The 12,353-nt window shown below is 33.9% G+C and overlaps 1 protein-coding gene across 1 annotated transcript; it reads right to left on the reverse strand.

The window, feature by feature from the left end:
- Positions 1-3,084: 3,084 nt before the first annotated feature.
- ID1 (DNA-binding protein inhibitor ID-1) lies at positions 3,085-5,978 on the reverse strand. The gene is made up of 2 exons (XM_012941583.3): positions 5,697-5,978; positions 3,085-3,393 (listed from the first exon to the last, which is right to left on the reverse strand). The coding sequence occupies exons 1-2, from the start codon at positions 5,972-5,974 to the stop codon at positions 3,372-3,374; spliced, it is 300 nt and encodes a 99-aa protein (XP_012797037.2). The 5' UTR covers positions 5,975-5,978; the 3' UTR covers positions 3,085-3,371.
- Between the last annotated feature and the right edge of the window lie 6,375 nt (positions 5,979-12,353).

The following is a 12,353-nucleotide window of genomic DNA, read 5'->3' on the forward strand; positions in this document are numbered from 1 at the left end:
TGATTTTAGTTAGTTAATTTTAACTTTTTACTATGATAGTGAATGGTGAGAGGCCTTTAATTCTTTATACTAGTCTGAGTAACAATTATCACTAAGACATTTTCTACATGGCCTAAAGTAATCAGTAAGAAGTTTTCATCAAACATTTATGTTCTGTGATTAGTAAAGAAATTGTATCTACAATTTTGAGGGATTATTAAAGTTAGTGGTTTATGAAGAGTTGCTTTGTCTTAAAATTGAACTCCTCAGAAGTGAACATATGTGACCCATTAGGGATCTAAGCAAAGCTATTCAGGGTAGTGGTTTAATGATCCTGGATCTGTTCAGTGGTGGAGTTGCGGTGAAGAATTATATTCTAGGACGAGACAACTGTCTTGTCTATCTTGGCTTACAATATTTGTTTAACTAAGGTCAGTATGTGGTGTAAGCTATAAGGTCTTCAGGAAATTGGTACTTTGTGTAAGATTCAAACAAACATCACATAAACAAATGTCACACCTGTTATTTTGACAACTGACGAGTAATATTTCCCCGCGATGTCGTATTAATTATTGCTTGATACTAACTGAATTTGATCGATTTTATCGAAAAGTCGCTCGACGTTTTGACTCATTAACAAATTTATGATTTGTTGACAGGTATTTTAGACCATAGACAGTAAACAACCCTAATTAGAAAGCATCAGATCTATTGGTTCGTGAATAATAATCTGATAATCATTTGCATCTTAAATAAATTTTAATTCTTTTTTTTTAATTCCGTAATGAAAAAAGATTCATATTTTACTGATCAGTAACTATGTTTCCATATAACCATTTTTTGAAGGTATTACATCAATAGTTTGGATCTGAAAGTATTCAACATCAGTCTATCACAATCAGCCAAACAATCGACCCCATTATCTTGTAGTTCATGCAGTCCTTTCATGAAGTATAACAAATAATTTAGGAAAAGCTACTATCATCTCACTTGTTTCTATTTTTCAAAAACTTACTGTCGAATTTCTGATGGGGTTTGTAGAGAACACCAAAATAATCAATAGCATATAATATAATGATCGTCATACACACGATCATCAAAAAATGACAATATTTGCAGGGAATACGACCTGTTTCATTGGATATTATTTCATTCTCGTTAAATTTATAGAGATTATTAATTTCAAATATTCAGAATTGATAAGAAATTGAACTACGAGTTATATTAAGAGTTGAAATGTTAAACATTGTTATATGCATAGTTCACTTCTGTTACCAAGACATTGTAGGCCAACGATTAGTTTTGAACTGGACGGCCGTTTCGTCCTAGTATGGGACTGGTTGGAAAAGGCGGAGGTGGTCAGTGCATGACATAGTGTCATGGTATAAGAGAAAGCTACACAGGACTAGCTTCTGCTGGTCCTTCTCGACACCCTGGCTGGGGTCCAATGGATGATGCAACACAGTGGCTACAGACGTTATCAAATATGGCTCAGAATAAAAGCCAGTGGTGATCCTGCTGTAACCTTCTTTTACTTTCTTCATAAAAAGTGACCGTAACTTCTCTAACTGAAAGAATTCTTCCTGTTTCCCCCATTATTATTATTTCACTACCATACACTAATCTGTGGTCTTAATTGTTCTCTCTTTTCCTTTCTTATACACACCTTACATTCTTTCTCTTCCCATTCTCACTGTTTTGTGTGGCGCATATATATCTGGTGCCCTCTTGTACCAGTATGTGTTCAAATAAATAATAGTGCAAATAATTGTATATATATATATATATATATATATATATAGTAGTACACATTCATAACCATGTAAGCGGCCGATACTTCAAATCATTGACGGGTGTACATGTACCCTTCAGAGTGATGATCAAAACTTATCACAATAGGAATCAGAGCAAAATTTGTAATAAATTGTCTTAAAAAGAATGACTGTTATGTTAATCAAGTTTGCCTGCACCTCATGCCAGCCACTGCGTTAGAAGACTATAGATATTGACAGTATTTAAGTTATTGTTCATTCTGTGGAAGAGCGAAACGAACTAATCACGTTCCAACTAGAAATATTTTTTCGATCATCGATAACCAAAGCAATAGAGATGAGACTGCAAAAAGCCTCTAAGACTTCGCATAATGAAGTCATAGTAAGTGGCGCACTAAACTTTCGACGAATCTATATACTGTTAAAAATTATATGTCTCATTCTATGAAAATAGTCAAACACTCTGAGACAGTATATTTTGGTTGATCGCCAAAGATATTTAGTATCTATCAATTGTCTATATTATTCAACTAAACGAACCCAACAACTTTGTAAACCAGCGTGAAACTAAAAAAGACAGAGGTTCAAGCCTAGTTCATTTACATTTTACCAATTGAAACTGAGGACATCATGTTTTGGAAATTAATCTTACTACTCACATCTGTTGTGATAAATCGATTGATGCCAACATACAATGAAGTTAGGAAATCAAAACGGTAAGCTGGAATTCAAATTATCGATAAGGCAGATGTTGGAATTAGAGACCAACTGTCTTTTACGTCTTATTTTACTCGCTCAGTTTCTTAATTTTACCACTGATGGTATCATATACAGCAACTGAGCCGTAATAAATTTAGTCTTTAATCTCTATACGCATTTAACTGTACAGGTGGCTTTCTCTGTTTCTTATTCGCTCTCCCCCCAATCGTAATAATAATTGTAAGCAGATGATGGATAAGCGCACGTGTGCTAAACTCCCCCCTGTCCACTTAATCAATAAGGCAGTAGTAGCAGTGGCAGCTGCATATCCATGACAAACATACATCTGTTAATAAACTATGTAGCTCAAATTTTAAATAATAGCCTGACAATGTAGTGATGTGATAACGGTGGGTAGGTGTTGCAGAAGCAGCTGCTCATGCATTTATCCTGGACAAAAAACACCACTGAAAAATGCCTAACCAAGCACATACAAAAATATAGACGTTGAAGTAAACATAAATACACTATTCAAAAATAAGAAACACATGTCTCATTTTAATGCTTCGATAAAGTGATAGTAATGTGTTAACCGTACAGAGAATCAAACACATAGAACACAGGTGATCTGATATTCGAGCAAGGAAAGTATAATTTATTGGTTGGAATAAATATTCTGTACAATCATAAAATATTTGAGAAAAAGATAAATGGTTAAGCAATGCGAGAGTGGATACTTATAAATAAATGTAAATGTATATACACTAATGTATAGAGAAAATCAAATCATAACAATTGATGTTAATAATGCTCATTGGTAGTAGCTAATGTTTGTCTGTACATATCACTGCTTTTTCTCTTCAAAGAAAAATGACGCTTTTTCGCCACGTTTCTTTATTTTCTTTGTAAACATATGTATTTTTAAAGGTGCACAAGTGATTGACTGAAAAAACCAAAATAAGCAGTAAAATCAGAGAAAAACAAGTGGTAGACAGAGAGTTGAAAATATTTAGGTTAATCATAAACAGTGTGTCATAGATATAAAAATAGTTTGAGATGGATATCTTAAAGTCGACCAATAACGAGTAAAAAAAATTCACAAATAATAATGATAGAATGGAATAGCGCATACGAGAAACGATACAAAGTCAGTCGGTTATAGTTGAGTTGATGGCTGTTGATGCTTAATGTGAACTAAGCCTTCAGCAATCTAAGAGCATGACGCATAGAACACTATATGCTGTTTGTGTTCCACTTCATACTGTCAGAATGAGGGGGACTTTTTTTAACCAAACCGTCTAAAGTTTAAACCTGAAATACTTCGACTTGAGCAACGCTTACGTAAAACGCTTCAAGGCGAGTACATGAATGCACAATTGGTAAATGAGTTGAGCCCAAATCACGGGAATGATTACGTCTAGCTTTAGACTTTATGGCCAAGATCGTCATATGTGGAATGGTGTAAACAAGTCATGTTGTACTTCATTGGAAAAGTTGATACATCTGTATCGGATATAACTCAGTATAAAATAGTATATAAGGGAAATGTACCTAAGACTATTAGTTAGCGAAGAACGTTCGGAACTACCCCTACTATATGACTTACGTTTGTCATGTCAATCCTACTTTATATAAGAATGAAACTACAAGATATGGACGACGAGTGTTAAATTTAGTAACACCTTGGTACATAAGTGAATACATGAATCTACAAGGTCATTCCCAAAGAAATTAAACTAGATAAATGAGTTAATTATTTTTGAAGATAAATGGTAATTATTTTATGCCTAGAAAAAAATCCATGTTAAAATTTATCAGGACAAATATTTAAAATAAGTACGGAAACTACTTCAAAATGGGAAAACGCTTTATAAAGCGAAAATTAAGGGATGCCAACAAGCATTCAGCTTATAAAAACTGTAGAAAAAAATCTGTCCAGTGCTTGAATGACCTGGGATCGGTGAGAAATCAAGTTCAAATTGTCATCAGCGTGAAAATGACATGATGGAGTACGACTAGTTAGTCAATGAGTCACACCCAGTCGACATGGAATCTAAGATAAATGTGCGTTAGCATATCCAAATATGAGAAACAAACAAAACGACTAGCAAGTCTGAATAATCGTTGCTTATAGGGAAAGACCTAATAATAAGAATATTAGACAGGATAAAGAATATGGAGAACTGCTGAAGCGTGTGCCAAATAAATGTAAGGAGTGAATGAATCTGTGTATAACAATTTCCGAAATAGTGTCAACATGGTTTGCTTGCAGTCACTGAGTTATCTACCTACAAAGTCAGAATCTACTAACAAGACCAAATCCAACAGTTAATCACGCAACGTCTTGGCTTAAACTTCTAACAATCCTTCGACCAACTCTAATCAGGATTGCGCATCAAGTAAGGGATTTGTTGAGCGTATATAACGTGTCTCAGGTCTCAACAACCCACTGAATTACACCGAACTTCCGTGTAATAACCATCAATAGGTCAAATTTTGCATTGTAAAATCCGCAGGTTATATATCTATGCTAAATTAGACGAAGTAGTGTTGACTACAACCAATCCAATACATCCAACTTCATATATTGACGAATGTTTAAAATATACACCTCATTATTTTCGATTTATTTGGACATAAATATTGTTACAAAAAGGGTACCGTATACATATGCGCCACATAAGTCACTTAATTTGTGTGGGTTATGATACTGCTCGGGTACCCAAACCGAAGCAGGTGGTTTTTTGATTACTCGTGGCAAATCAGTATGATACAGAGATACATTATTTACAGTCCTGCATTCCTCACTGCATCTAACCTGTCTTTTCCCGCTACACAAGTACTGTATAGCAATTTGTTTTGCAATCGTAACACTGGAACTAGTAGCAGTAACAGGATTTTGTTAGGTTATTACATGTTGTAATAGGCATCCTTTTTTGCTACAGTTCGTTGGATATAAACACATACCGGCCATTCAAATGAACTAGGTCAACTTCAAACTTTGAGCAGCCTAAACATACGAATATCCAGCAACTACAATGAAATTTTAACTTCTTAGTTTCAACGGTGTAGTTAGTGCCTACTGAAAGACTTGGAAGTTCCAATGTTACCGGAAACTTGTCTTAGTTATTACAGTACATTATATTCCCTCGATAAGAATTTTTGACTACGTCGAGCATTCTGTTGCGTAATAAGTCTTCGAGAACATTGATATTTTTAAATAATAAAAAATAGAACTAGACTTACTTTTCCTTAGGACTTGAACATTTAGATACGTTGACGGATGTTAATATATCCTCAGGATATTGAAGGGTTTTTTCCAAGTCTTGTATATAATCAATAACATGTTGCAATAATTCCAGCTGATTAACTTTCTTATTTCGTTCAATAGTTGGCACCATTTTTTTCAGTTTGACCAAACATCTTTTCATTTCAGTTGGTGGTGTATCGAATTTGACGCTATTCGTATGTTTGCGGTGCTTAGGCAAACGAGACACAGGAGAACGACAACCTGTACGTGTCATACTTAAGCTTATCCTAGCAATCCTTCCGAATTTATTGGAAACCTAAAACCAATCAAAATTTGATTTAAAACTCGGTCGATTATTGCTTACTTTCTATTGGCTGTTTAACATAAAAAGTTCATTGGCTTATGGAAAATACAATTATATAAGCCAAATATTCGTTGTCATGGCGACTAGATTAATTACCTTACATGCACTAACCATTTCGTATATTAGTCTAAATATATCGCTACGGCGTATGTCAACCTGTAATAGGATGAGAAGCAGAAAAGTAATTTAAGTCAATTTTTGTAAGTATAGACACAATTTATAATCTGGTTAGAATTAATTTTGAGAACGATAATAACAAGTTACTTATGGCTTAGCCTTTATTTAAAAATGAATGAAGTCACATTTTGTATGGAATTGAATAAAAGTTTCATAAATGAGGTCTTTTTGAACTTTTATTAGTTGATTAAGCAACATAGATATCGATTTGCCAACTAACCACTTGTACCTTAAAAAAAAGTCGAATTCCGATGAAGAAATATAAACATAAAGAGATGGGATAGCAATGGGATTTCTGTTGGGTCCACTGTCAGTAGACTGTTTGATGTGTACGCTTCGAAACAACAGTCAGTGCAGTTTGATAATTAAAAAGTAACTTGAACAATAGATATATGGACTACATATGTGTCCATTACGACGAGAATGTTGACTTAATTCACATCCTGCATCCTTTCAGTTGCTGAGACCCATCACAAGTATTCATGTAAGAAAATAAACTAGGTCATTCTATCTCATTCCCCGAAGTGCTTCTGACGAATAGGAGTAATAGATCCACCAAAAAATCCATTTAAGAAAAATAAACATGGAATGGCTAGCTAATCATACTCTATAGTTCGGTTATATTATACGAGAAAAGAAATCTTATTCACCCTTTATATCTCTAGACATTTTGATATGTGCAGTGATAAATATGTTGAGGAAATACATAAATTCATCAGGACAACTTGGCTGAAAATAGCTATACACACTGCTCCATAGATAAGAATATGAAAGGAGGTCGGAGATAGAATTATAGAAATTCTTTAGTAAATAAATATATTTGTATGAAAATGTAACTTATTGTTCATCAAATTTCAAAATTGATAATCACTTCAATTGAACAATTAAGAGAGTTTTCTATTCAGGAAAACTGTGAGTCACACCTACGAAAACATCCCATTTGGAAGCGCAACATGAAAATATCAGTTCGTCTGATACTGTAGAAATAGTTCGAATGAAAGTAGCCAATTCGTGTTTTCAACATTAATACGATTAGGGAAAGAGGGAAGTCAGGCGATCTATACAGGAATATTGACCATCTCTAATCAATACGCTGATTAATTATGCTGATTTGAAGGTTCTTTACAGAATTTATGAAAAATTCCCAAGATTTCTTCGTATTCAACTCATTAAAACTGAAATAACTCGTTCTATTAACGAAATGAAGCATGAGATTTGCGTTCAGAGGAAGTCATAATTACCAATGAATTCATTGTAGTCCTACTCTATAGTCATTATTGCTATTAATTATTCATTTCACCGTATTCGAATTTGAAAATCTCGCATTTCCCATATCCATATAATTTTAGAAATAGTTGAATCTGACATTAATCATTGAAGAATTATTACTAAATTCACGGTTAAAGCATTGACTTAATAATATTTCTAACAATTGTGAAAACCACTCAGTAGATTTCTCACTAAAAATGCACTCCAGATATGCAACAAACTCAAAATTTCAACAGGATAGCATAATGCTCAGTTACCGAATTTCATATGTCCAGTGTTAAGCGGTATAACACATGGAAACTGTTGTCATTTCCAAAAATGTGACGATTTATAGTAGTGCAGCACTCACGTTAACTATTATTAATTATTTACAACAATATATATCACTACACTCACCACATATCCATAACATATCAATCTCCAATGGAATCCGAGCCGAAAACTCACAGGCATCCTACTAACTACTTCTTCATTCATTTCACTGATGTCTGATTGAGTGTGAAACGATTATCGATCGTCTCAACAAATGTTCTAGTCATACAAATAGTCAATTCCATGACACTCAACACTAACTAGATTAAATTGGACAAGTCTAACGCCACTTTTCATCCCAATAACTTACTCAGCATAACACAAGGTAAACATGTCACACTACAACACTCCATTTTTTGTCGTTGTTGATGTTGATGATAGTGATGGTGGTGGTAGTGGTGGTGACGGTGGAGGTGATTTCAACCGAAGCGAAAGTGATGTGATCTGACAACATGGTGAATAACTGCATAGACTATGACTGGCATCAGAACAAGAAGCCAGTGTCCGAGTCTTCAATGAGATGACTCTATATAGGAAATGTGTTCAACTACGATGTAGGTCAGTCTCATTTAAATGGAAGGAACTATGCATAGTTACAATGTTCGAAAGTATTTGAATTATCGTGTGAACTAGGAATCCCAGAATTAACGCAATCGAATCAATAAGTACTAGACAAGCACGAACGAATGTATTGTATTTAGAATTCGAAATCAAGCATTCAACAAGTACAAAAGAATCATTAGTTAATTCAAACACCACAGCCGCCACAGCTTAAATTGGAATATAACTGTCTGTAATAGGTTGTACATCTTCTTCCTAAGTTCATCCTTAGTCTGTTCGACATTGTTTTGGATACAAACTCTGTATTATCTAGAATACACCCATTAGTATTAGAATTAACAACCGAAATCGGAACAGACTCACCTGGAATTGTATACAATCAGCATGTCGGTTTTGTACTGAAATCATTAGTATCTAGAATTTGAACCATAGATTTTTCAACACTATCCTCCCCACGAAATAATGTTAGATCTATATATCCCCAAGTTATGAATAATGTGGCTTCATTTAAAACATATTTCTCACATTGATTGGAGTATACGTTGAAAGTGGATTTGTGATAAGGATGAACAGCAGTTGATATGAAATCATCGGAATTGCAATCAAAATCGAGGTCATTTAGTACTCGTGCTTCTCATTGAACAAGTTTTTCACAAGGTAATATATGATATGACATCAGGATTTGATTCTTCTGAAATATTTTCATGAAATTTATTAAGAATGTCATTGCAGAGTAAAGGATCATTAGAAAAATCAGCATCTATCGAAACTACATCAGGTTTTCGATCATAATTATGTTCACTCAACATATTTTCTTCAGATTTGCAAGGAGTTTCATCAGAAATATGTGAATCATTAGGAAAAGCCATACCTGATACAAGAACATGAAAATTCTGACAAATTGATTGATTAGAAACCGTTGTCTCACAAGGATTCTGAGTTTCATTTAACTCCGAACTCCTATATGACTCTACACTGTCTTTTAAAATCGTTGATAAATATAAATGATCATTATGAATACTCGACTCAGTAGAATCAGAATTACAAGACTTAATATTAGTTGCAGTAAGATGAACATTAGGATTACAGACTGACTGAATATGTCCAATATCACCACATTTAAAGCACTTAGAATTACGAAATTTACATGAATTAAAGGAGTGAAACTTGCCACAGGACAAACACTGACCAAACTTGTGCCCATCTTCGTGAAATGCATTGCAACTCCTCAATGAATTATTTGCATAGTCATGAGTATGCACTGGGTTGGGATGACGTAGTAATGTAGTGGAATTTTTATATCCTCATGAATCACTTTACAAAATCTTTCTTTAATGAGTTCGAAATTTGTATACCTAACAGTCTAGCAGTAGTTCCTTGAGAGTTGTATAAGGAAGCGAGATAGGCCTTTCCGGCATAGCCACAGTTCTTAATATGCTACATGCTTCTTTTCCGATGAATGTGAGGAAATGTGCCAAAATATTAACATCCTCAGCATCCTCCTTGGTCATAGCCCAGATTTCGAACCTTTCAAAATAATCCATAAAAGCACCAAAATCTGGATATATATCCAACAATTCCATCACAGGCTCCATCGCGACGCCAAATTTGGTATTTCGAATTATTTGAATTGTAGTATGAACTAAGAATCCCCGAAATAACGCAATCGAATCAATAAGTACTAGACAAGCACGAACGAATGTATTGTATTTAGAATTCGAAATCAAGCATTCAACAAGTACAAAAGAATCATTAGTTAATTCAAACACCACAATAGTCCAAAATGTGAGCATCTCTGGAAACACGTGGTGTTCGGACATAGAATGTTACAGATAAACTGCACATATGGAGATGGAGTAAACTAATGTGACATAAGAAATGCTTGTTGAGACCATCGTCCATAATCTATTAGAATTTCTCACTCTTCTATTCCATCTAACAACCTACTACCAAATGAGAGCCTGAAAGTGGATTACATGCACCGGTCAATATTCCACACAATGATCATTCACATTTCCCAATCCATAATAACATAGCTGATTATTACAGATTAGCACAGACAAAACGTGTTTGCCACAGCAACCAGAATTACGAATCCGTCTGTGATGTACACATATCTCTTGTCTATACTACAATCTCTCCAGGTCTTCTTCATATCGATTGCATACAATGTTATTGTCTGTAAACATCTGCTGTCGTTATGACTAGACTCAGAATCGTTCGTAAACCGATATATATGCTCGTTCACAAAACAACAACAAATTTAACGAAGCCTAGTGAAATTGAAGAGTTGGCAGTGAGATAAATCGAGAGTGCGTTGACTGGACGGACCAATACTCTGTTGTTTTACTGGGATATGATCTTCATCGAGATGGAACTAAAGCACAGACGATAAGTTTTGTGCACGAGGAATACACTAGTGACTGAACCATTGTCTCTTGTCGTGGAGGTAAACAGAGGAAAGTGATAAAACACAAATCACATTTACCTTTGATTCAAGTAGAATGCTAGGACCATGTCGGTGTTTTTGAGTTAATCTGTCTTTGTGATTGTCGACTAGATAACGAATGATGATATTTCTAAGTGTAGTTTGGTTAATTATGTTTAGTAATCAAGTGATCATGACTAGCAAGTTTATTCTTTACATGAAAATCATGGTACTTATTATTCAATAAGTCTAACTGTATGTCGAACTATTTTTTGAGTTAAATGTAACTGTTTTTTACGTTTTAAGCATGTTTTGATCATAATTTGAAGGAAGCTACAAAAGATCAGAAAAATCGGAAGTTGAGGGTCACTTGACATTTGTTTGATAGTTCTCATCTTCAGTTTAAAATTAAACGGTTGTAATATACTTCTTGATTTCTAATTCTACTCCATCTCTTATCATTACCGATCAACGCCACTCTATTTTGATGATCATATTTATAAAAAATGGATTCAGCTTCTTAGTAATAAGAGATTAATCGAATATCATGGTTTGAATCCATAGCTTAACTTTTAAAGGATAGTGGAAATATTTCTAATACTACACCGAAATATCTAATATATATATATATATATATGGTCACAAATTGAACTTTCGAGTATTCTCTGTAGTATTGGATGACGTTTTTTTTATATAGACTCACCACAGAATTCTGTCAATGAAAAATTTGAAGTCTTCACTCGATATATTTAAACAATTATTTTTTAAATACTAGAAATGATAAATAAATGTTTATATTTATGTGTACGCCATTAAACGAGTGACACCTACGGCGTTTATATTTGTATTCATCATTCAAAGTACATTATATTCAGCCACCATATGTTATCTACTTCAATGCACCTGTAACGCCATATATATATATATATATGTAAACCAGGTGTTTCACATATGTTCACCATGTATTGAGTGTATTCGAGTCCGTCTGTTATTTAAAATTCCGCTGCTGCTGCTGTTGTTGATTAGAAATCAAACTAAATTTTTCAACGCAAAACAGCTCATATTGTAAATTGACCAAATGGTCTGTTGTTGGGCTTTTGTTTATCTTAAAATAAGAGAGAATTGTTTACCAATTCACCACATCAAGGTTTCACAAAATCGACATCTGTCGGTCATTGATATATATGTGAAAAAGAAGAATTTATTTTGATCCTGTCTAAACGGACTTCTTAGAGTGAACCATTAGTTGAGATATATATCTTCGTAAAAAGCAAGATGTAATGCATGGTAATAGTCAGGTGGATTATCATTCGGATGAAAACAGATGATATATCCTACTTTTACAATTATAAGTATTCAGAACTAAGAATAACATCTGTGTTGTTAGTTGCATTGTATGTAAAGTTCTTAGTAGTTGAACATTGAATTATGTGGAATCGAAGCACTATCAAGGTGTAATTAATACAAACTTATCTAGTCCTTATTAGTGCTTCAATCCTGTTGGCCAACAAAACAATTCGTCCAACAGCGTACTGTATTCAT

The sequence above is a fragment of the Schistosoma haematobium genome, chromosome ZW (genome assembly GCF_000699445.3).
Source record: "Schistosoma haematobium chromosome ZW, whole genome shotgun sequence".
NCBI classification, from domain to species: domain Eukaryota; kingdom Metazoa; phylum Platyhelminthes; class Trematoda; order Strigeidida; family Schistosomatidae; genus Schistosoma; species Schistosoma haematobium.